The sequence below is a fragment of the Acanthopagrus latus genome, chromosome 19, assembly GCF_904848185.1.
Source record: "Acanthopagrus latus isolate v.2019 chromosome 19, fAcaLat1.1, whole genome shotgun sequence".
Classification (NCBI taxonomy): domain Eukaryota; kingdom Metazoa; phylum Chordata; class Actinopteri; order Spariformes; family Sparidae; genus Acanthopagrus; species Acanthopagrus latus.
Genome location: NC_051057.1, coordinates 12,276,506 through 12,299,475, shown reverse-complemented (window position 1 = coordinate 12,299,475; position 22,970 = coordinate 12,276,506). Strand labels below are relative to the sequence as shown.

The following is a 22,970-nucleotide window of genomic DNA, read 5'->3' as shown; positions in this document are numbered from 1 at the left end:
AGAAGTCGCCGGCAGACCCGTGCGGCTTGCAGCTAAGCCACACTCCAGGTTTCCATCGCAAAACTCCTTCTTTTACCCGTTGAACACTTACCAAGTGTCCTAAACCCTCACTCAACATGTCCTCTTTGGGGACACTTGCGTTCGATGAGTATGGCAGGCCTTTCATCATCATTAAAGACCAGGACAAGAAGACAAGGCTCACGGGCATTGACGCTTTGAAGGTACAATGGGCTAGCTAGCATGGCACGTTGGTTAGCAAGTTATTCATTTGCTATTAAGTGCATAACATTGGGCACATCAAATCGACAACTTATGTGTTTCTGTGTACGGCTATGATTTTAAATCATATTCTCAACTGGCATGCTAAGCTGTAGGTGCGATTGCAGAAGGATAGCATTAGCCAAGTCATGCTAACACCGAGGCCCATGTGCTTTTTGTCAGCGCTCAGCCGGTGGGTGTTGCTACACAAGGCTGCGCCCAAAATGGACATTATGGATATACATCATTTCGTTTCCTTAAATTTTAACTCTTTTTCGCAGATGGCAGCTTTGACCTGTTTTCGGTATACAGTGAACAAGAATAAAGTCTTTTGTAAAATGTGAGTTAAACTCGAAATGTTTGTGTTTTGCAGTCTCATATTATGGCAGCCAAGGCAGTTGCGTCAACGCTTAAAACATCTTTGGGACCAAATGGTGAGTAAAAAAAACAAAGAAAAACAGTTCAGTCCAATCTGATTACTTCCGTGGACCAAACTGTCAAAACGATTTATATATTCAGAGTGCTGGATGAGTGAGTAGATGCTGAGCTGTTGTATAACTTAAATTAATTATAATTACTTCACTACATAGTAAATTTGATATTTTTATGAAATATAGTTGCGACACATTTTAGCAATGATCCCACTTGTCATTTCTTCCTGAACCTTTTTTTTTCCATCTTTGAATCCAGGTCTTGACAAGATGATGGTTGACAGGGATGGAGAGGTGACTGTCACCAACGATGGTGCCACCATCCTCAGCATGATGGATGTCGACCACCAGATTGCAAAGCTTATGGTGGAGCTCTCCAAGTCCCAGGATGATGAGATTGGTGATGGAACCACTGGAGTTGTTGGTACGAGAAATGATGATGGGGGTTTAGGATGCGTTTTTTGGGGTGTAAATAATGATTTATACTTTTTTTTTATTTTTTTTTCTTACTGGATGTTCTGGTGGTCCTAATATAGGATTTAACCTTGTGGTTATTAGCCATCGTGCAACCCTAGATGGGTTATTGTAAAAGAGACTAACTGTGCCATGCAGTCTTCAATACCTTCGCGTTGAGACAGAGATCAATGTACCAAGCCTTGCACTGGAAACGGCTCTGTTGGATCATAAATTAAAAATTCAGTGTGACTGTAGAGGAAAAGGCTATTAAGCTGTTTTCATCTCTAAACACAGCAGGGGTTTTGTGCATTCCTTTTACTCTGGCACCTTGTAGTCAGGTATTACTTGACTATAATACTGTGCTACAATATGAAAAAAAACACATTCATGTGTTTGCATAAATGCCATTTCAATGCATTATGGATGTTGGATCACAAATACCCTCAAACTTTCTAGTATCCTGCAGCCATATCAAAACAAAACATTTTGCACTGGGAATATTCTCAATTGATTTTATGTAGCGTGTTTGATTTTTTTAAGCTCTTACGATGAAAACCTGATGTATTTTAAACATATTACAACTATTGTTGGTATTATTTACTCAGTTTTTTCCTCCTCCTCCTCAGTGCTGGCTGGGGCTCTGCTTGAGCAGGCTGAGCAGCTGCTTGACCGAGGAATCCACCCCATCAGGATCTCCGACGGTTATGACCAGGCAGCACGCTTTGCCATCGAGCAGCTCGACAAAATTGCAGAAACCATGCCCTGCGATCCCAACAACACAGAACCACTCATTGAGACAGCCATGACAACACTGGGGTCTAAAATGTGAGTTTTGGTTTTGAATTGTGACCAAAAACTTAACTTTTTCATATTTCTTCAGTTTAGATTTTGGCCTTGCAAGGGGTATCACCAGCTAAGCGGTCACTTCTTAAGTTCTTCTGTTGTCTTTCAGTATCAACCGTTGCCACAGACAGATGGCAGAGATTGCAGTGAATGCCATCCTCACCGTTGCTGACATGGAGAGGAAGGATGTAGACTTTGAACTCATCAAGATGGAGGGCAAAGTGGGAGGCAAGCTGGAGGACACACAGCTCATCAAGGGAGTCATCGTTGACAAGGAGTTCAGCCACCCTCAGATGCCCAAGGTATAAATGATCTATCTCCAATTTAATCTCTGATCACATATAAAAATAAATTATAAAAATAAAATAAATTAAAATACGACTCTCACATCCATCCTATGCATATGTTTTTTCATAATAATTGTGAAAATGTTCAACAATTAACTAAATGTAGACAGTGAAAGGATACTGTTATTTACTTTCTAGTTCAGCATCCAAAGACTCCAGGTTTTAATGCCTTTACTTCTGTGTGACCATTAACGCTAACCCTAATGTAACAATGCTAACATCAATTCTTCTTTGTCACCACTCAGGTTCTGAAAGATGTTAAAATCGCCATCCTTACCTGCCCGTTCGAGCCCCCTAAGCCCAAGACCAAGCATAAGTTGGATGTGACCTCTGTGGAGGACTACAAAGCTCTTCAAAAATATGAAAAGGAGAAGTTTGAAGAGATGATCCAGCAGGTTAGTACTGCATCATCAAGGGGACTATAAACTGAATGCTGCGCATCTACATTGACACATGTGGTTAATTATAAACCTCCACCTCTTTTAGGTTAAAAGCAATGGCGCCAACTTGGCCATCTGCCAGTGGGGCTTTGACGATGAAGCCAACCACCTTCTGCTGCAGAATGAGCTGCCAGCTGTGCGCTGGGTCGGAGGGCCTGAGATCGAGGTGAGAGGCACTGGTTCGATCTCAGTGTTTATTTTCTGTTGAATATATTTTTATTGTCGCATTCTTCATAAAATTGTATCACTACACGGTTATGATGAGTAAGGGAGTATGAAGTAGAATCTATACCTTGTGTTTAACAATCCCTTGTCAATTGTGTTTTCTCTGCAGTTGATCGCCATTGCCACAGGAGGCCGCATTGTGCCACGATTCTGTGAGTTGACACCAGAGAAGCTTGGCACAGCTGGTGTTGTGAAGGAGATCTCCTTTGGCACTACAAAGGATCACATGCTGGTCATCCAGGAGTGCAAAAACACCAGGGCCGTAACTATTTTCATCCGTGGAGGCAACAAAATGGTAGGCACAAATGTGAATTTTACTCTGCCAAAGTTGTTGTAATCTGTCACTGTGGTTCACCTTTTAATTTATCCTTCTCATTAGATCATTGAAGAGGCCAAGCGCGCTCTCCATGACGCTCTGTGTGTAATTCGCAATCTGGTCAAAGACAACCGTGTCGTGTATGGAGGAGGAGCTTCAGAGATTGCATGCGCTCTAGCTGTCAACCAGGCTGCAGATAAGGTGAGACCTGCAGATGGTGTGTGAATAAAGCTAAAATAATTATGGTATTCCTTTTTCAAAGCATATAAGCATTTGTTTTGCACTTTTTTTGAAAAGCTCTGCTGACTGTTGAGATGCAGTTTTCGCTTGCTGCCCTGACAGTCTTTTTTTTTTTTTTTTTTCCCTGCCCTCCCTCTTCTCCAGTGCCCATCATTGGAGCAGTATGCCATGAGGTCATTTGCTGATGCTCTGGAAGTAATCCCAATGGCGTTGGCTGAGAACAGTGGACTGAACCCTATCCAGACCATGACAGAGGTCAGAGCCAGACAGGTCAAAGAGAACAACCCCTTCCTTGGCATTGACTGTCTGCACAAAAACACCAATGGTAAGGAACTAAGTGTTATACAATCACAATACTTTCCTTGTAAAGTCAAAGTAAGACCAAGTGTATTTGAAATGCCTTTTTTTGCAGACATGAAGCAGCAACATGTGGTCGAGACCCTGATTGGCAAGAAGCAGCAGATCTTGTTGGCTACTCAGGTAGTCAAGATGATCCTCAAGATCGACGACATCCGCAGCCCGGGAGAGAGCGAGGACTGAAGGCCTCCTGGAACACTTAAAGATTTCTGAGCTGTTCGAGAGGTTTTAGGCACTTCCCCGAGCACCACGTCCAAACCGCACTGCATATAGCTATTTATCATTTGATACAAAATGTTCAAGCTGTTGTCGTATCAAAGTCTCCATTAAAATGTTGGTCAGTTAAAATTTTCAAGACTCAAAGTTCTGATTTCAAGCGATGAATATTAACCCCGATATTTGACCTTTTATTTGTGTTTTCCACATCAGGTGAAAAGTACATGTCTTTATAAAACTTGAATGTGCACAAAAATTGGAAATCTGATGCATTAAAAAGTAATCCACATACTAAATTCTATACAATCTTCTGTTCTTTACAACATAATTGCATATTTATTTTGGCACAAGTGCTAAATAGTTATGGCTCCGCAATTTAAATTCACATTTCATTAACACTGAAATTGCAGCATCAAAGTATCCATACATAAACATTCAGACCTCTTCAAAAGAAGAAAAAACATACAAGGAACATTTGGAAAACTACTGGAATGTCACCAATCAAACTAAAATTATGGCTAACAATCACTGTCCTGAGCTCTCTGGAATAGTGCCTCTACATTTAAAATGTTTATCCTGTTTAGAAACATTCTCAGCATCATTTCCAACTGCAGCAATTTTGTATGACTGACTGACCATATGCTGATGCATTTGACTTTCTCATTTACATGTACTTGTTGAGCCAGTTGAGCATGTCTGTCCTGGCCTCTTGGATGCTGGGTTTGTCTGTGGGGTTGATGTCTTCTCTTTTGCGGTGGACAAACCCGTGAGTCTGACCAGGGAAAACCTTCACCTGGTAATCCACTGTGCACTTCTCCTTAAGCTTTGCTTCAAGGGCACTCACCTGAGGAGCAAGCACAGGTGTATGGCAGAGATTATAGCATTTTTAAGTGAACCTCTATGCCTTAGAAGTCCCTTGTGCATTTTCTGATCTTATTCTAACTTAAAAAGGTTTCACAGCTGGTTTATTTTAACCTGTCGGGGGCATATAGAGGATACCTCTTGGTGCTCAAATACCAGTGCACATTTGTAAAAGCTTTAAAGTGCTTGCATACTGACCTGGTCCAGAGGTATAACTTCATCTTTTTCCCCAAAGATGAACAGCGTCGGACTCTTGAGGTCGTACCTGTCCTCTCTTTCACGGATGATCCCTGCACCGTGAGATCATCGTCAAAACTAGCAGCAAACACTACTGCACATGGTCCTGACTGTGCACCAAATCCCATTATCAATATGACATCTTGCAGACCAATACTGCTGTTTTTATTAATACTGTAATGGAATGAGTAGGAGACTTCAGATATACCGTAGACTGACACTCCAGCTTTGACATCTGGATACTGTAGGGTCAGGTAATGTGTTGCCACCCCTCCCCAGCAGAAGCCCACTGCTCCAATGTGTTTGGCACCACACTGCTCCTTCAGGAACCTCAGCACTGCATCCACCTCTCTGGGGAAGGAAATCCCACGAGCATAATGTCTTAAAACCTCAGATCATGTCAATAATTGCCACATTGAGTAACTTTACATGCACAACACCTAGAGCTGGATAGAACATGTTTAACTCAGCTGAAAAGAGGCCCTCGGTTACTTGTTAATGTTGGTTGGCTTTCTGTCTTCAAGCCACTCCTGAAATTTGGACCAGTCGTGTGACGGACCCCACGGCTCCTTTCCAGTATAGAAGTCTGGACAAACAGCACTGCTCAGAGCAGAACAATGGCAGAAGACGTCTTTTTGTTAAAAGGTCAAACTGGCCTACATAAGCACGCACATTATCATCCACTCCTTATGTTATGTATAGGGCAGATATTTTTCTAACTCACGTGTATCCATTGGCAGCCAACATATCAGCCATGTATCTGGTGTTGGGAAGCTGCCAGCCATAGATGTCTTGTATGACTATGATGGCCTTGTCAGATGCAGAGGATGGCTTCACGACGTAAGCTTTGATGTGCTCGATCTGAACCTCCTGGCCGAGCCCCCCATAGTCCATCCGATCACCAATATCACAGGGGCATGGCTTAGCTTCATTTGCCATCTGCTGACAGATAGACAGGATCAAACTGACAGTGGAAAGTCAGCTGGATAGAGGGGATTTTTCTGACCCGGCCGTCACTTCTACACGATTGTTTGCACAATACAGTGACTAAGCATTTTGCAAACATAGCTCAAACTTTTCCCACTTTCTGCTCTCAGTCTCAAACAAAGTGCGATCATCGATATGCACAGATCAGAGACATACCTTCTTGTATTCTGGGGGGTTTTCCCACGCGAGAGGAGACAATATGGGGTCTTTTGAAGAGCTCAAAAAGTTGCAGCCAGGTCGATCGTTGTAAACCTGCGCGATCAATGTCAAAGAATGAAATTCCTGCGATGACCTTCAAAATAAAAGCTCTAATATTCTACATCAGAAGTCCCTCAAACATCTGAATTAAAACATGTCTTGCTGTCCGACAAACACCTTGTCAAAGCTGGTAATAACAAATAATCGTATGTAATCTTCTGCATAGAATTTGACTGGTCTGTCACTGATTAGTTTGTTTCTCAGCTGTCTGAAATAGGTTCACCCAACAATTTCACTCGAATTTATTATTTGGGGACCAAAGACGTTGTGTCATTTAGATATTATGGCTCTTTTGCCCAGGTGCTTAAGTACTGTAGGTCATACATATGAAATTAACTTCTGAAGCAGATATCATTTTGCTTTCTTTCCTGATGTGTGGTGCGGACACCGACCTTACTTCCGGTAGTATTCTGTGATCTATCTGACTTGACCGTGGAGTTTTGGCAGCGTGTAAGAACGTTAAAGAATTGTCGAAAACTGACGCAAAGTACACTTTTGTTATACAAATGTTTATGTCTTACAACACAGTGCTCTACCTCAGATGGCAGTCTCAAAAGGCACCGCTGGGATTCGAACCCAGGATCTCCTGTTTACTAGACAGGCGCTTTAACCAACTAAGCCACGGCGCCGCTGATGGGGCGAGCCGACAGCACTATAGGGTTTCATGCCCCGTCAGCTTATGATTATTAATTAATTGTTATCTATTTAACAAGAAATCAAATTGTCGTCATGATGTCGTTACTTTCGATTTCTAGTAAAGTCTCAATGCATGTCCCTACCTGGCGATATATATTATATCTATATAACCACTTCCTGTGATATTGGATTTAACATTTTTAAATTAATAGTAGGGAAACTATCGGATTAATATTATCCATACAGCATTTCTGCAGAAACAGAACAGAGAAGAGCAGAGGCTTTTGGATTAAGATTTTGTCGTAAATTATCTAAACCAAGTAAGAGATTATTCACAAGACTAGTCCCGGTATTGAACTCCAAACTACTTTGGTAACGGTGCAGCTCTAATATTATAAAACTGGTTTGTTCCAATTTCACCCTGCAGATGTCGCTGTTTAACACGAACGGATATGTTTGATACACAGTTTCTAAAATAACAGAATGAAAACGACGAAATTAATAAAAATGTTTGCAACGTAAATACAGATGTGCATTGTAATTGTGCTTGCGTACTATATTATAAACATAATAACATATATTCTTTTTAAATGAATATAACGTTCCGCTAATCACGTGGTGGTTGTCATGGAAGTTTACCTGCCGTAAAGCTTGAACCGCTACGGTAAAGTAAAAAAATTGTTGTGACAGGGGTTAGTAGTGACGTTAGCTAGCGCATGCGTTAGCAAGCTCAGCTAGCCATTTGTCTCCTAGGGTTAAACTGTCACTTCAGCAACACAGAGGATGAAACGTTTTTCTAGCTTGTCGTTTTACACCGAAAATAAACTGTAAAAAATAAAGGCTTTTATCGAGCGGCGGATACAGACCGAGTGTGAGAGGACACAACGAAGCGAGCGCTGGCGTTCAGTCTGTTGGGAAACCATTTTATGATTGTCAATGCATCCGACACATAAGGATAAACTCGTCTCGCTAGCTTAACTTAGCTAGCTAAACGGTATTTTTCTGTGTCGTGGATGGGTTAGCTATACAAGGTACTCCTGGAAGAAACGGTGACCGGTGCTTAGCGAACAACATGGACACTGCCGAAGAAGGTAAATAACCGACTGGCGTAACTGGTTGCTCCCCGGCTGGGTTTCAGTCGCGTTAGCTACGTCAGTGTATCACTGAGAACCGAGGCTTCTGCTAAACTGGCCTGCTAATGGTTAACTCGGCTAAATAGCATAGACTGTCAATGAAATGTGAGGTTTATTCGGGAAGATGGGAGATGACTGATGTTGTAATGCTGCCGCCCAGTTCAGTTTTCGCGTACTTTAAATCAGCAGTGTGTTGGGGAGTGTAGAAAGGACTAGAAGTCCCTGGTGATGTCATCAGTCTCCTGATGTATGGTTGTATAGATAAGAAAAAGTTCACCGTGTCACTCAGGTAAATGTATCCATCTTGCTTATATGAGTATCTGTCATTTCCTGCTTGGTGCCCATGGGTTAAATCCTCTGACCAAAAGACACCATTCTATTAACACAGCACTGGCACCAGTGCTCTCTGTCTGCACATCTGTGTTTATTCAGCCTCTGACGATGGGTGTCATATATCATATGTGTTTGTTTGTGTCTGCAGCGGATATTTGTCGTGTGTGCCGCTCTGAGGGGACCCCAGACAAACCCCTGTACCACCCTTGTGTCTGCACTGGCAGTATCAAATTTATCCACCAGGAATGGTAAGTGTGTTTGGCTCTTCAGCTGTCATTATTGTGAACTCCCGAGAGCCCCCCACCACCCAGACAACTTTCCCCCCATGTCAAATATTTGAAGATTACTCACCAAGGTGAATAATCAGGCATCCGTGGACAGTATGTCAACTGTTTGCAATAGTCACTCCAACACTGTACATAACAGTATCCTTCCTCATACTCTTTCAGAAACAAATCTATCTGTTTGGGGTTTTGCAGCATGTACCAAAATGTATTACTTCTAGAAGAACACAACACAAGGTTTAACATATTTCCAATTTTTCCTGCTCAGTTGTTGCTATTTTCACTCTATGCTCACAAGCACACTGTCTCCTAGGAACCCAGCTAAGAGAATATTTGGTTTCTTTTTAATCTCATAGTCCAAAAAAAAGAAAACCGGAGCAGTGTTTATATGCTTATATTATAATAGGATTAATACAATAATGGGATTTGCTATATTTCAGGGTGACTGCTAATGAATTGGATAACTTGGTGCTTAAGTTATAGCCATATTATTGTTCCTCCTGGATAGCAAATGTAATTGAAGAATCATGAAAGGATTAAGAACAGGTTCATCCCCTGTCACATCCCGGTTGTAAAGCATCCCAGATTTCTGAGCTTAGGTGTGGTTGAAATTGCCAGGTGAAAACAATACTAGCCCCTGCAGGTATTTTGGAGAAGGTGCTTTGTTCTCATCTGTACTGTGTGTGAGTGTCAGTGGTTACAAGAGGGTCAGGTGCATAGAAATCCCCAGGCAGTGGCAGAGGCCAGGTCTGGATGGTTCTGTGGAAATTGTTGAACCTCTGTCTGAATCCATATTAGTTCAGGGTCACCCCCTCAAAGTTTACAATAACAGTCCATTGTGTTTGGATAGTATAGTTGTACTGTGTGTGCACAGGCAGACCTTAGCTGTGTTGGTCTTCTGTCTTTGTGGTTACAATACAGACAAACCCCCAGGAGCACAAAGGTAGCAAGCAAACTTAATGAACTATAGGATGACATTTCAAATTTAAAGTGACATGTCTCACAGTTTGAGGTGTTTTCACTAATGACTCCCTGCAAATGTATGCTAGAATATGTGTCAGAATGTCTTGATTGATGATTTTGAGTCGGTCAACGAGATGAAATGGCCAGCTTCCCACACAAGTCCCAGCTGTTGTGGATTCATAATGCCAATCTCGGTACTAAACATATCACATTAACAAACCAAGACGGAGTAAATGTGTTCTGTCACTCTCTTGCTTAGTTATGGTACGTCAAACCTTGTGGGGTTTTTTCAGTCAGGCATAGTGAAAACACTGAATGATGTAAGGTTAATTGCAACTGTGAAGGTCTCATGACACAGGTTTGTAATGCTGTCATATGTGTTGGAATCAGCCGGTGTAATGACTCCCTTACCTAACCCTGTAATCCTAGAGTTTCGTCTATGTAACAACGTGCTGGGATGATGTTGTTATGGGTAACATGCAAGCACAAATCAGTTCAGGAATAACTGATACACCTTGTTAGTTGTTGGACAGGGTGTTTTACTGTGACTGAAACATGATGACTACTCACGGCCAGTCTCTGTTGGGTCCAGAGGTCCTAGAGAGGTCATCAGTACTGGTAGCCTGTTGGCATCCATGAAAAAGTGTGTGTTCCGTCAACACTGTAGACCTTTGTTTAACAGAGTTAAAGATCCTAGACTGCGGTTTAGATATGTAACACAGTGGGGTTTTTTAGGAATAATATGAAGTATAATCTTGTTAATCCAAATTTGTTGTAAATGGAGAACATTTCAGAGATGGAACTGTCCACACATTCATCCATTTTTGAATATTAGAGATTTTAAAGTTTGAATTAATTGATCTCTTCATTGATGTTGATATCAAGATTTTCCAGTATCTGTCCCCAAATTTACTCCTGCAAAATGATTAAATGATTCATGATTATTAAAAACATACAATCTCTCAACCAGCACATTTTAGGCTGTTAAATTGTATGCTACTGTTGACCGTCTAAATGTTGCTTTACAGTTTGGTCCAGTGGCTGAAGCACAGCAGGAAAGAGTACTGTGAATTATGCAAGCACAGATTTGCTTTCACACCAAGTAAGTACATGTGACATTTATGGATGATCCACATTTGATCCACTTTTGATAACAGCCTCAAGTTTCCTAAAAAAGCATTACAGTTGGGACCCTATGGTTCTTTTTGTTGAGAATTTTATCACACATGAAAGATAATTTAAATTTCCTTGGTTCACTCTTTCCCTCACTTTCTGTCCCTTTCAGTCTACTCCCCAGACATGCCCTCACGTCTACCCATCCAGGATATTTGTGCAGGTCTACTGACCAGTGTAGGCACAGCCATCCGCTACTGGTTCCATTACACACTGGTGGCCTTCGCATGGCTCGGGGTGGTTCCTCTCACTGCATGTAAGTAGTAAACACACAGACTCAAATGCAGAGGCTGCAGTGATCTCATTTGTCCTCCTTTCGTACATATCATATCAGTTTTTTCAAAGATTTATTATCCTAAACATGTCATTTACCTATGTACTCTCTTCATAAATTGATTTGTCTGATTTTGGCAGATGAGTATGATAGGAAATGTGCATTATATTGTTAGTTGACCACTTAAATATTATTTCATGTTTGCAGTTCTGTCCTTGTGTGTGTGTGTGAGGAAGTTTTTCACTTGTAGCACGTGTGAAACACATGAAGTGTAAGCTTTACACATTAGCTAATGTTATGGTTTAACATTAAGGAATTACAGATTTAGAACCACTACATAACAAGCACTGCTGTGTGTGCTCCAAGATATGTAAATCCCCCTCAGTACTCAATGTAAAAAATGTAGGCTCGATCTATTTAAATCTCATTATGTAAGCTGTAACCATTCAGTATTTTAAATGTATTCTAGAATTACATAATTACACAAATGTATCTATCTTATCTCAGGTCGCATCTACAAGTGTCTGTTTACCGGCTCTGTGAGCTCACTTTTGACACTGCCACTGGACATGCTTTCTACGTGAGTGGTGATACTTTTTTTCTTCAACACTATACACACTTGTATGGGAAATGATGCTTATTTAACTGAAAGCTACTCTGTTTTATTTGTGCATTGCCTTCCTCTTCCCATAGATTTTGTTTAAAAGACAATTCCAGTGGCTTTGTATGTTCATATATAAATATGTTTAAATGTTTGTGCTCCTTTAGAGAAAACCTGCTTGCAGATTGTCTACAGGGCTGTTTCGTGGTCACCTGCACGCTGTGTGCATTTATCAGCCTGGTGTGGCTCAGAGAACAGATAGTCCATGGTGGTGCTCCCCAGTGGTTAGAGCAGCACCAGCCGCCACCGCCAAATGCAGCCGGACAGGCTAATGAGGTACTTTGCTTGACTAATGACCAATGAGACCAATTTATTTATTTTTACTTAACGAAAGGAGGAAAACAACCCATATATCTAGTCAACATTTTTCTAACGTGAGATACATACTCATCTGTCATATCCCGGTATTAAAGCCATGCATCCTCTCCCCTTAACCTCAGGCACAAGCTGCAGGCCAGGGGGGACCTGATGAGCCCCCTGCAGCCCAGCCAGCCCCTGCTGATCCTCCAGCCCAGAACGAAGCAGAGCCTGAGCCCCCTGATGTCCCTCCAGACCAGGGTGATGACCCAGAGCTTGAAGAAGAGGATGGGGCAGCAGCTGAAGATGCTGACCCCAACAACGGAGCACAAGGTTAGAAACTGATAAGGGAATTTTTTTCAGTTAGTTTCAATGTAAATTAACCACAATATAAGTGTAGCTGTAGGAAGAGTTGTCAGACATATTTGACATGCAGTAGCATAAACAAAAACAGTGATTGTCTTCAAGAATGGATAGCACACTGCCTGCCCGCCCATCGCATTTCACATTGTGTTCTGCATGGTCAGATTATACAGAGAGATATGCTGGAATACCTTACCTTACAAAATAAAAGTGCTTATCATCACAAATCACAGAGAAAGTGTAATTCATACAGGAATGAAATGGAGCAAAACAGCATGAATATAGTGTTTCCAACATTTAATCTCCAACAAAGAAGAGAGTAGTTGGAGCAACATGTTTTTGCAGCAGAGAACAACAGGGCTTTATGGAAATGCAGTATAAAAACGCTGAGAAACACTAGAACAAACATGTACCACTGGTGTTAGAGCAGACAAATAGATTCCACAATGGTCTCATTTGTCAGTTTGCCAAGGCATTGCAATTAATTTGAGAGTGATACAACGACATGTCAAAATTCTACCCATAGCACTCATATCACCCTAATTTGTTTTGTTTTACCGTGGTTAATGGTCTGATATTGCAGCAGGCTAGGGGAAAAGGACTGATAATGAATTGTGATTGCATTATACATTATTGTAGCTGTGGGGTGTCACTGCAGCAAAATGAATGCGGTGAAAAATCCTCACAGGAGGTTGCTCTGCAGTTTGAGGCTAACAGATTTGACCAGAACAGCATTAATAATTTAACAATCACCACCCTCTTAAATATTATTTTTCTGTGTTGTCACTAAAGGCCAACTCCTAAAACATTTGATCAGACCATGCATAGTTAACAGTGTTGTTCTGACAAGCAGAATATGGACTTCACATTGACATGATGCAATATTAAATGTATTGGTCTTCATTGTATTTCAAGTTCATAACTTTCTGTCTAGATGACATGAATTGGAACGCTTTGGAGTGGGACAGAGCAGCGGAGGAGCTCACCTGGGAAAGGGTAAGTTTTCATGACATTACTGATCTCCAAGCAGCCCCATTCGTAGTAGACACTTAACAAAACTCCGAAAAACGTTCTATTTTTCTTTCAGATGCTCGGCCTTGATGGATCACTGGTATTTTTGGTATGTTTTTATGCCTGTCATGTTGTATTTTTTTACACTATGAATACTTTGTACGATGAGTTTGTAAGTCAGTTGTGTCTTTGCCTTGTAGGAGCATGTTTTTTGGGTAGTGTCTCTCAACACGCTCTTCATTCTGGTCTTCGGTGAGTAAATTAAGTGATTGAATTTATTTGATGGTTATGAGTACAAAATAATTTTGTACAATAGAAGTTATCATAAAGAATGAAAACACAATAAAGTCTAGAAGGCATATATCAGTTGTGGTCCTCCAACATTCAACAGATAACACGATAAAGGAGGCAAAATATTAAACTGAAATCTTTACAAGTATACGATACTGATCGTTCATCCTACTGATATCTCAGAATTTTATCTTCTCTCCTCTACGGGTTTATTGCATTTTTCCTTTCGAGTTTACAAGCCACAAAGGGATGAATGTCTTCTTTTTTCCTCTCATTCAGCATTTTGTCCCTACCACATCGGGCACTTCTCTGTCGTCGGGCTTGGCTTTGAAGAATATGTAAGATACTGCTTTCGTTATTTCAGTCTTATTATGCAATACTGTGTCCCTTAAACTAAATTAACTGCTTGACAACAACTTTGTATTTTTCTTTAGGTCCAAGCGTCCCACTTTGAGGGCTTAATCACAACCATAGTGGGCTACATACTGCTGGCCATGACGCTCATCCTCTGTCACGTATCCTTTTATCTAACACCATCATCAGTCCCTGCAGTCCACTGAAATGTGAAAAACGTGCAGTCTCACAATAGGGCAGATGTGTGAAATGTGTTCTGATAGGTCTTGTGCAGGTGTTAAACCTTAATGGCTGTTTCAGGGACTGGCTGCTTTAGTCAGGTTTCAGCGCTCCAGACGTCTCCTGGGAGTCTGCTACATTGTTGTCAAGGTAATCTTTTTTGTGTATCTCATGCAGGCACCGTCCTTGGTGGAAACAGAAATATTCTTTTACTGACATTTACTACATGAGTACGACTTAAACTGTGTGGCTTTTTTTTTTTGCAATGATACACAGAAGAGGACGCATAGCAAAAATTTTATACACAACACCTTTTTTTGAGATGAGAAGTTTTTACTGTATTTATATATGGGGATGAAGTGTTACTAAGACATATGTCTGCTCTATTGAAGGTCTCTCTGCTGGTTGTGGTGGAGATCGGTGTTTTCCCACTCATCTGCGGCTGGTGGCTCGACATCTGCTCTTTAGTAAGACTCTCTTGCTCTCCCACTTATTTTGACTCCTAGCAAATTTGTTTTACTCTGAAATGATCTAATTTTCTGCAAGTTTTGATAAATGTCGGTCAGCATCATGGTAATAGGAGGGTTAATTTTGTTTAATATCCTTGGCGGATGTTGTTACAGATACAGCACCATACGTGTGAGTGACACATAATTTTCTGAAATAGTATCCATGTTTCTACCAGCCTCAAAGGGTTCCTCCAGTGACAGTGACAGCTAGTCTTCATTTGACATTTCAGTATGTGCTGTCTGACACAATCTGTTAAAACGAGAGTGGTGTTCTCTCCAACCGGTAGAGGCATCTTGTCAAACAGACATTGAAGTGGCTTTTCGACTCAGACATAGAAGCAGATGCTGTTGATCGCACAGTTCAGGCATGTATTATTAACACAGGAACCCAGAAAACAAATTGGCTCGGACGTTTGGACAGTGTTGCATATGCCTCTGGGTTGTGGCTCTCTCCCCATATCTGCAAGTCACTGTGTATCAGCGAGTTTTCACTATTTGAAGCTAACAGGCACAGTGATGGGGAAACCAAGTGCTTCTCCACCTCAGGTGGCCATCTAAGCTTGTGCCCCATGCTACCTATTGTAAGCCAGTGGCTATGTTTGTGGAAAGCCCATCCTGAGCCAATTATCCTGCCTCAGAACAGGTGGAGCAGTCTGCACTGGAGAAGGGAACCATGTGCCTCCTGCTGTGGAGCTGTCCACCTGTGAAAGGAATATAATTGGTCTGAAAATGGACTGTGTGGAATAAGCTATCTTTATCATTTCAGCCTGTCCAACAGATTAAATTTAGCTTCTGATTACAAATGTAGTTTGGTCTCTGCTGAGATTCTGTTTTTAGAAAATCTTATAAATATTTCAAATATATTTCAAATATAGGCCTGAAGTAAAGCATTCATTCTGTTTAAAGCTAAAGAAAAACAGAAACAACAGCACTAAAGCACAAAATGATACTTAATCTGCTAATCTTATGGCATGTCTATATGTTATTCATTGCATATTTTATCATCGAGCCAACTGTGAATTCGTCATCTTAGAACCAACGCTGAATATTAATCAGTCAAAATGCTTTCTCTTATATAATGCTTTACTTTCTTCATCTTGCAGGAGATGTTTGATGCGTCCCTGAAAGACAGAGAGTTGAGTTTTAAATCAGCCCCTGGGACAACCATGTTCCTGCACTGGCTTGTGGGAATGGTCTACGTCTTCTACTTTGCTTCTTTCATCCTCCTACTCAGAGAAGTAAGAACCTAACAACAAGCATTTTTATATCACTTATGATAAAAAAATAAATCTTTGGCTAATATATGTCATTGCTTGTCCTTCAGGTGCTGAGGCCGGGAGTGCTGTGGTTTCTGAGAAACCTCAATGACCCAGATTTTAACCCAGTGCAGGAGATGATTCACCTGCCCATCTACAGACACCTGCGGCGGTTCATCCTGTCCGTGGTGGTGTTCGGCTCGATCGTGTTGCTCATGCTGTGGCTGCCCATCAGGCTGATCAAACTACTGCTGCCCACCTTCCTCCCATACAACGTCATGCTCTACAGGTAGCTAGCAGACATAACACAAGTAAAGGTCACTTAGAACTAGACTGTGAGAAAGCAGCTGCTGTCTTTGTGAAAGGGTATGTGAGACCACTTCCTTTTTCAGGCCAGAACGTCAATGCATTTTGTTAGAGCAGATTTTGAACAAAAGAGGAAATATTGACCACGTTACCAGCTTGAAAGTCTGATTAAAAACAAAAGGAACAAGAGAAAGCAGATACTCTGAAGTCTTAAGCACTATGGCTCTGGCACATGGTTGAAGTGACGTTTTCTGAACCAGTCCACCTTTCTCTCCTCAGTGATGCTCCGGTCAGCGAGCTGTCTCTGGAGCTGTTATTACTTCAGGTTGTGCTGCCAGCTCTATTGGAGCAGGGACACACTCGCCAGTGGCTCAAAGGCCTGGTCAGGGCCTGGACAGTTAGTGCTGGATATTTATTGTAAGTCGGTCATTTGGAATTGACCACACCTATTTCGTTCTAAGCTCCTAATGATTCTCAGATTTGCTCTCTATAACTAAACACATCTTGAACTCCACAGGGACCTCCACTCCTACCTCCTTGGGGAGCAGGAGGACAATGATGCCAACCAGCCTGTGAACAACAACAACAATAACAACCCTCCTCCTGGTCACCATAACAACAATAACAACCCTGCACCAGCTGTTGGCGAAGGGCTGCATGCAGCCCATCAGGCCATCCTGCAGCAAGGGGGACCAGTGGGGTTCCAGCCTTATCACAGACCCCTTCGCTTCCCATTCAGGGTGAGACACTCCAGAAATTTAATGCAGTGTCAAGAGAATTATGTTGTATGTCTGCTTTTTTTTCTTATTATAGTTTAATTTCTGCACCTTTTTGATTTTTTGTTATATACATTTTGTGTGTAAAACACACATTTCTCACCTAAAGGATACATGGAAAACAGAGCTTAACATAGAGGTTAAAGATGGTGATTGGGATGAAGCCAGGAATCGACTCAAAACCCTTTTGTGTTTGTAACAGAGAGAAAGTAATTAAACTCAAAGTACAAAATAGTAACCGGCAGTGTCACTCACTGTCTGTTGTCTTGCAAGAAAATATAGCAATTCTGGTTTGTTATAGGATAGAAAATTGATAAGATCTGATCTATTACTACAGAATGTGACCCACTGTGCATACTACTTGGGATATCAGATGCCTCTATATTAATGATGAATATAAAGTGAAACTACAAAATGCTCACATCTTGCAAGAAAATGCAACTGACACAGTTGAATCTAAAACATACTGGCATAAGATCATACTTGAATATATGTAATTGGACTATTTGACATGCATTTTACATGACAAAGGCAAAATATTACACAAAATATGGGAGCCCTTTATGTCATAAATTGGTTAAGATATCTCTGCTTTTTTTACTAGAGGGTTGATATAGTGTAGATCTAAATGCTGCCTAATGTCACTTTTCCTTGTAGGTTGTGAAGATCCTCAGTCTCCTGCCAACATGTTTGAATATGTGTCTTTGAAGCCAATGTGTTCTGTCCTATTTTTGTTCTTATTGCTTTTGTTCTGCAGATCAATTGCATTGATGCAATCAGTGTCTTGTTAAATCAAATAAATGAACACACAGATATAGATGTTTAGATATAGAAGAGAATAAAGGTTAAACATTTTAGATGCATGGATTCCAGCTGAAATATGAACTCAGCATTTTGACATATCAGTATTACCATGACTGCCCAACCACACGGTCACAGTTTGTATTTAAGACTACCGGCCAACAATTTTAGTAAGATAGTGGAAACGATATAATTAGGATAGGAAACTTTCCATGCACATTCAGATGTATATGTTTAAACTAAAGTTACTGGACTTCAGCTGAGTGTAATAATGAAGCTTTTTCATTAAGTAAAGTTATTGTTAAAAAGATAAAATAAATAAGACGAGGGTCACCTAGCAATTGTGGTTATCCACAAAAATTCTGAAAATGTGCACCGTAGGTACCACTTACTATACATTTGAGGCCATACAGCTCAAATCCCAGTTATTACAACCCTCCTCCTTCATGTGAAAGGCCTTGGTCCTTATGTGCAATGCTACAGTTATCATATATAATCAATTGTAGTTTATATATACATACACGCATATAGATATAGACACAATTTTCCTGTGTTGCAGGGGAAGGAAATCAGATAGGTCCAAGCTGATTACATCAGTACATTCAGTTTTATTCTGAAATTTGTTTTCCTCTTTTCTCCAGATCGTGCTGCTTATAGCTTTCATGTGCATCACGCTGCTGGTGGCCAGTCTGGTATGCCTAACCCTACCAGGTGAGAAAAGCACAACCAGCAATTTTCTGCTTTTTAGACCCACACCCAAACCATAATTAAAGGGTAAATCTATATATATATACACGCACGTCTCTGCTGTGTAAACAGTTCTTTTTGAAGTTCTAGCTCACATAGTATTTCACTTCCAGGCTTCCAGGCCTGAGGATCACTGTAAAGTTCGAAAAAGGATGAGGATGGGTAATGTATGCTTTGTCACATGTGTGTTTCAGTGTTCACTGGGCGATGGCTGATGTCCTTCTGGACAGGAAGCTCCAAAATCCACGAGCTGTACACAGCGGCCTGCGGCCTGTATGTCTGCTGGCTGTCTATCAGAGGAGTCACCGTGTTGCTGGCCTGGATGCCCCAGGGACGCACCGTCATCATGCACAAAGTCCAGGAGTGGACGCTCATGGTGGGTTCCTGTGAGCAGCCTCTATTGTTGCCAAAAATTGGGCAGCAGAGTGGTGCAGTGATTAGTTGTTCTTTATCCAGCCATTAGATTGTCTACAGCTGGCCCTGGATGCATTGTTTTGTTAAATGTTTGGCTGCTTGTTACAAACTTATTAGCCAGTATTTAAATTTAGAAGCAGTTGTCTTGTAGTAATATTCCAACTGCGCCATCAGGGAAGACACTTGGTACAGTCAAAGGGGAATAAAACGTAAACTACCATGCATGTACTGCTTTGTTTGTGCAGATACTGAAGACCCTGGTTGTAGCTCTGCTGGTCGCTGGAGTCATCCCGCTGCTACTGGGCCTGCTGTTTGAACTGGTCATTGTGGCTCCACTCAGGGTACCACTGGACCAAACACCCCTCTTCTACCCTTGGCAGGTATGACTTTGTCTGTATTCTATAATTATGTTCCTTTATGCTCCTCCTTTTCCAGACCGCCTTTTAGTGGTTCATTGCTGTGTAGGTATTGTGCTGTATTTTGTCCTTTACCATAAATAATAATTTCCTCTTCTCATATTCATTTTTATCCATTGATGGTGTCATTGATAACAGGACTGGGCTCTTGGGGTGCTCCATGCCAAAATCATTGCTGCCATCACTCTCATGGGCCCTCAGTGGTGGCTGAAAACTGTTATTGAGCAGGTGGGATTTATATAGATATTGGACATTACCTCATACATTTATCTAAACAGATGATGATCTTATGATCTTAAGATGCTTTATATTCTCTTTTTGGCCAACAAATATCCACTATAACAAACAAAGGGACATATATGACTGTTTACATGTAGTTTAGTTTGTATGCTGTATATAAAAAGGGCAGCTGAGTGATAAGTCTGTAGTGCAGTGGGAGAAATTAGAGTAGGCCCTGAGAAGTACAGTGGAAACCAACCACATCTGGAGGTGCTGGTGTTGCAGTCTAAAAACTATAAACTTTCTCTTCAGGTTTATGCAAACGGAATTCGCAACATCGATCTCCAGTTCATCATCCGTAAACTGGCAGCTCCAGTCATTTCAGTGCTTTTGCTGTCCTTGTGTGTGCCGTATGTGATCGCTGCTGGGGTGGTGCCCGCTGTAGGTGAGTGTCTGAGAAACAGGTGTGTCAATAAAAGAGTTGGTCCGAGGGATAATACCTGAGCAGCACACTTATACAAATACCAGTAAACACCTTTTTCTTTGCTGGCTATTGCATACAGTACTGGTTGCAAAAGAACGACTCGAGCAGTGGCCCCGTTTATTTTAAGTTTCCATTGAAGTAATCCTGTGAACGGACTATGAATTAACATCAAATTAGCATTTATTTCACCAGCTATTTAGTTCCCTCTTATCTCAGATGGCTGATGCACTGTCTACAGTGTAAGCTAAGGAGATGTACATTGAAGCAATTTGTAGCTTAAGTGCATTAATTTTGCAGGAGTCACCCCTGAGATGGAGATTCTAATGCAGAGGAGGATCTACCCCTTCCTCCTAATGGTGGTCTCACTCATCGGCATCCTGTCCTTCCAGATCCGACAGTTCAAACGCCTTTATGAACACATCAAGAACGACAAGTAAGGATCATTTAAGTGAAGAACCATGTGTGGAAACAGCAAACACCATCAAACACCATTTCCATAATTGACTAAACAAGCTATTTTCAGAGGAAAATAAGGTTCCCAGAACTCTGTTTGAAGCTAGTAGGGGGCAGGGTCTGCCACATATAAACAAACAGTGGATCTGTATTGTTCTGTAACATCAGTTTTTTTATTCAGTCATGAAAACAAAGAGAGTTTGTATATTTCTTTTGTTTAAGCATAAAAAATCAGTCAGTGAAGATCTTGCTCTAGTGATTAAAATGTCTTCCTCAAAACTACATAGTTATAGTTTTAAACATCTGGTGCACCGTTGCTTTATGCTAACTGGACTTTTGGTTCAAACAGGTTTTCAAAATGCTATTTCTTGTCTCAGCTTTTGATTAAATATGACAAAATTACAGTCTTAAAGCGTAGGAAAATGTGCTTTTAGTTTGAAAGTCTCAAAATAAGAATCCTAGTATAAATATTGGTATTATTTCTCTCTTTACAGGTACCTGGTTGGACAGAGGCTGGTCAACTATGAACGGAAAGCTGGAAGAGCAAGCTCAGTCCCGCCCTCCAACCCCGTCGCAGAGTAGATTTTTGTGTCACACGTTGCCACATTTTTGCACCTGTTACCCTGCGTACAACTTCTCTCCACCCCAGCCCCTTTCTGGTTTTCAACTCAGCCCTTGGACGGCAATCTTTTCGAACCTCCGATGGATCTTGGTGGATTTGATGGATGTTGTTGAATTCCCTATCACACCCGTCAAGGCGGCACAAGAGGGAAATGTATTATAATCACGGGACAGCTAAGCAAATCCCCTCTTGAGAAACGGAGTAGGCGGGAGGGTGAGGGGTTGGAGGTTTGATTTGAAGCTCAACATCTGTATTGTCGTTCATGCCTTGCTTTGTAAAGTGCTGCCTGATAATTGTACATGTGTAAATACTTTGAACGCAGACTTTGTCTTAAAAAAACAACAAAAAAAGACGGATACGGATTAATGCAATGACCATTGTACATCTTAAAAGTGTATGTATAATTTATTAAATCAAACTGACAATTTATCTTTATTTTGGTTTTTGTTTTATGATCTGAGCCACACACCATGCAGCAGATTATTCAAAATGTACTTGAAAATCTTGGATCATAGCTGTTGCTGTCATTTCAATGAGAAGATTGTTCATATAATTTTGCCTCGGCAGGTCTTAAGATATCCCGTGTGGAAACATTAATACATGACTGGTACTGGTGTGACTGTCTCATCCTTTGGTATGAGAGGAGAATTCAGTACAATTCCAAATTGCTCTGCTAGGATACCCGGGATCTCCTCATCTTTCAGCTCCCTGGTTGTGGTTTCCAACTCTGTTCCATCTGTTGGATATGTGGTGGTGGTCAGTCTGTGGCCAATGTAGGTGAGCCTTCCACCTGGCTTTAACATCGTACAGAGGGACTTGCAGAAGAAGATGGAGTATGGAGAGCTTTGGTGGTACTGGCACATCTCCACAAAGTCCTCCAAACACCGAGGTTCAAGTGTGAACTTGTAGATCTCTGCCCACATTCCATCCGGCCCCTTGTTCTCCTCCCCCTGCCACTCCAGAAAGAGCATCCCCTTGTCCTCTCTGATGCGGTAAACTCTGTGGCCCTGCTCCTGGGGGCCATTGATGTCCAGTGAAAGGGGGGCGCTGAAGCCTGAGGAACCGAACCCGACATCACACAGCCAGCGACACCCGTCGAGGGTCACCATGTTGATAAGATGATCAAAAGGTGGCCCGTAACGACCTGTGTTCTTGCTCATCACCTGGCCCGAGACCACGGTGACCTGGAAGCCCATGTTTCTGAGCAGCCACGAGAAGAGGCCGTTGTTTTCACAGCAGAACCCTCCCCGGCGCTGGTTCACTATCTTGTCGAACAGAAGAGGGGGTTCGAGTCTGACTCGTCCGCCGCTGTGTATCGTGAGGTCTTCGAACGGAACCGACAGCAGGTGGCGGATGTGGACCGCCCGCAGCACGTCCAGGCTGGGCTCCACGGGGCCCGCATACCCAATGCGGGACAGATACTTCTTCAAGTCCATGTCAACGGAAGACATTCTCGCTGTTTTTAAAGATGACTTTAGCCCATGACTAAAATATAAGCCAAGA

At 41.6% G+C, this 22,970-nt stretch overlaps 4 protein-coding genes and 1 non-coding gene across 6 annotated transcripts; 2 read left to right on the top strand and 3 right to left on the bottom strand.

The window, feature by feature from the left end:
- The first annotated feature begins 86 nt into the window (after positions 1-86).
- Positions 87-4,261, top strand: cct5 (chaperonin containing TCP1, subunit 5 (epsilon)). The gene is made up of 11 exons (XM_037079189.1): positions 87-221; positions 632-692; positions 949-1,113; positions 1,772-1,970; positions 2,098-2,290; positions 2,581-2,730; positions 2,822-2,941; positions 3,110-3,295; positions 3,380-3,517; positions 3,701-3,881; positions 3,969-4,261. The coding sequence occupies exons 1-11, from the start codon at positions 117-119 to the stop codon at positions 4,094-4,096; spliced, it is 1,626 nt and encodes a 541-aa protein (XP_036935084.1). The 5' UTR covers positions 87-116; the 3' UTR covers positions 4,097-4,261.
- A 46-nt stretch (positions 4,262-4,307) lies between these two features.
- On the bottom strand, positions 4,308-6,466 carry cmbl (carboxymethylenebutenolidase homolog (Pseudomonas)). Of its 2 annotated transcripts, none has more exons than XM_037079196.1 (6): positions 6,371-6,466; positions 5,952-6,169; positions 5,720-5,827; positions 5,436-5,578; positions 5,189-5,280; positions 4,308-4,973 (listed from the first exon to the last, which is right to left on the bottom strand). In XM_037079196.1, the coding sequence occupies exons 2-6, from the start codon at positions 6,164-6,166 to the stop codon at positions 4,794-4,796; spliced, it is 738 nt and encodes a 245-aa protein (XP_036935091.1). In that variant the 5' UTR covers positions 6,167-6,169; positions 6,371-6,466; the 3' UTR covers positions 4,308-4,793. The 2 variants fall into 2 exon arrangements, with proteins under 2 accessions (XP_036935091.1, XP_036935090.1); XM_037079195.1 differs by having other exon boundaries at positions 5,952-6,166.
- Positions 6,467-7,027: 561 nt separating this feature from the next.
- trnat-agu lies at positions 7,028-7,101 on the bottom strand. The gene has a single exon. It is a non-coding gene; the product is annotated as a tRNA-Thr (tRNA).
- Positions 7,102-7,784: 683 nt separating this feature from the next.
- Positions 7,785-21,896, top strand: LOC119008642 (E3 ubiquitin-protein ligase MARCHF6). Its single transcript, XM_037079182.1, has 25 exons — positions 7,785-8,199; positions 8,723-8,822; positions 10,850-10,923; positions 11,107-11,250; positions 11,776-11,848; positions 12,037-12,205; positions 12,370-12,559; positions 13,524-13,585; positions 13,677-13,709; positions 13,801-13,852; positions 14,171-14,229; positions 14,326-14,406; positions 14,546-14,614; positions 14,857-14,931; positions 16,077-16,211; positions 16,298-16,518; positions 16,815-16,952; positions 17,053-17,275; positions 18,754-18,823; positions 19,054-19,235; positions 19,519-19,653; positions 19,828-19,917; positions 20,221-20,353; positions 20,690-20,825; positions 21,340-21,896. Exons 1-25 carry the CDS (start codon positions 8,181-8,183, stop codon positions 21,425-21,427), a joined length of 2,751 nt encoding a protein of 916 aa, XP_036935077.1. The 5' UTR covers positions 7,785-8,180; the 3' UTR covers positions 21,428-21,896.
- LOC119008647 (arylamine N-acetyltransferase, pineal gland isozyme NAT-10-like) lies at positions 21,887-22,956 on the bottom strand. The gene has a single exon (XM_037079193.1). It carries the CDS (start codon positions 22,916-22,918, stop codon positions 22,061-22,063), a length of 858 nt encoding a protein of 285 aa, XP_036935088.1. The 5' UTR covers positions 22,919-22,956; the 3' UTR covers positions 21,887-22,060.
- Positions 22,957-22,970: the final 14 nt, after the last annotated feature.

Excerpts from the sequence above, each read along its gene's own strand:
- cct5 (XM_037079189.1), top strand. The coding sequence starts at position 117 with ATGTCCTCTTTGGGGACACTTGCGTTCGATGAGTATGGCAGGCCTTTC. Across the intron at positions 222-631 it reads CGGGCATTGACGCTTTGAAG|TCTCATATTATGGCAGCCAA; the intron begins GTACAATGGGCT and ends TGTGTTTTGCAG. Across the intron at positions 3,296-3,379 it reads TCCGTGGAGGCAACAAAATG|ATCATTGAAGAGGCCAAGCG; the intron begins GTAGGCACAAAT and ends CCTTCTCATTAG.
- cmbl (XM_037079196.1), bottom strand. The coding sequence starts at position 6,166 with ATGGCAAATGAAGCTAAGCCATGCCCCTGTGATATTGGTGATCGGATG. Across the intron at positions 5,828-5,951 it reads TTGGCTGCCAATGGATACAC|TGCTGTTTGTCCAGACTTCT; the intron begins GTGAGTTAGAAA and ends TGCTCTGAGCAG. Across the intron at positions 5,579-5,719 it reads AAGCCAACCAACATTAACAA|AGAGGTGGATGCAGTGCTGA; the intron begins GTAACCGAGGGC and ends TTCCTTCCCCAG.
- LOC119008642 (XM_037079182.1), top strand. Across the intron at positions 18,824-19,053 it reads GGTATGCCTAACCCTACCAG|TGTTCACTGGGCGATGGCTG; the intron begins GTGAGAAAAGCA and ends TGTGTGTTTCAG. Across the intron at positions 19,918-20,220 it reads TGAAAACTGTTATTGAGCAG|GTTTATGCAAACGGAATTCG; the intron begins GTGGGATTTATA and ends CTTTCTCTTCAG.
- LOC119008647 (XM_037079193.1), bottom strand. The coding sequence starts at position 22,918 with ATGTCTTCCGTTGACATGGACTTGAAGAAGTATCTGTCCCGCATTGGG.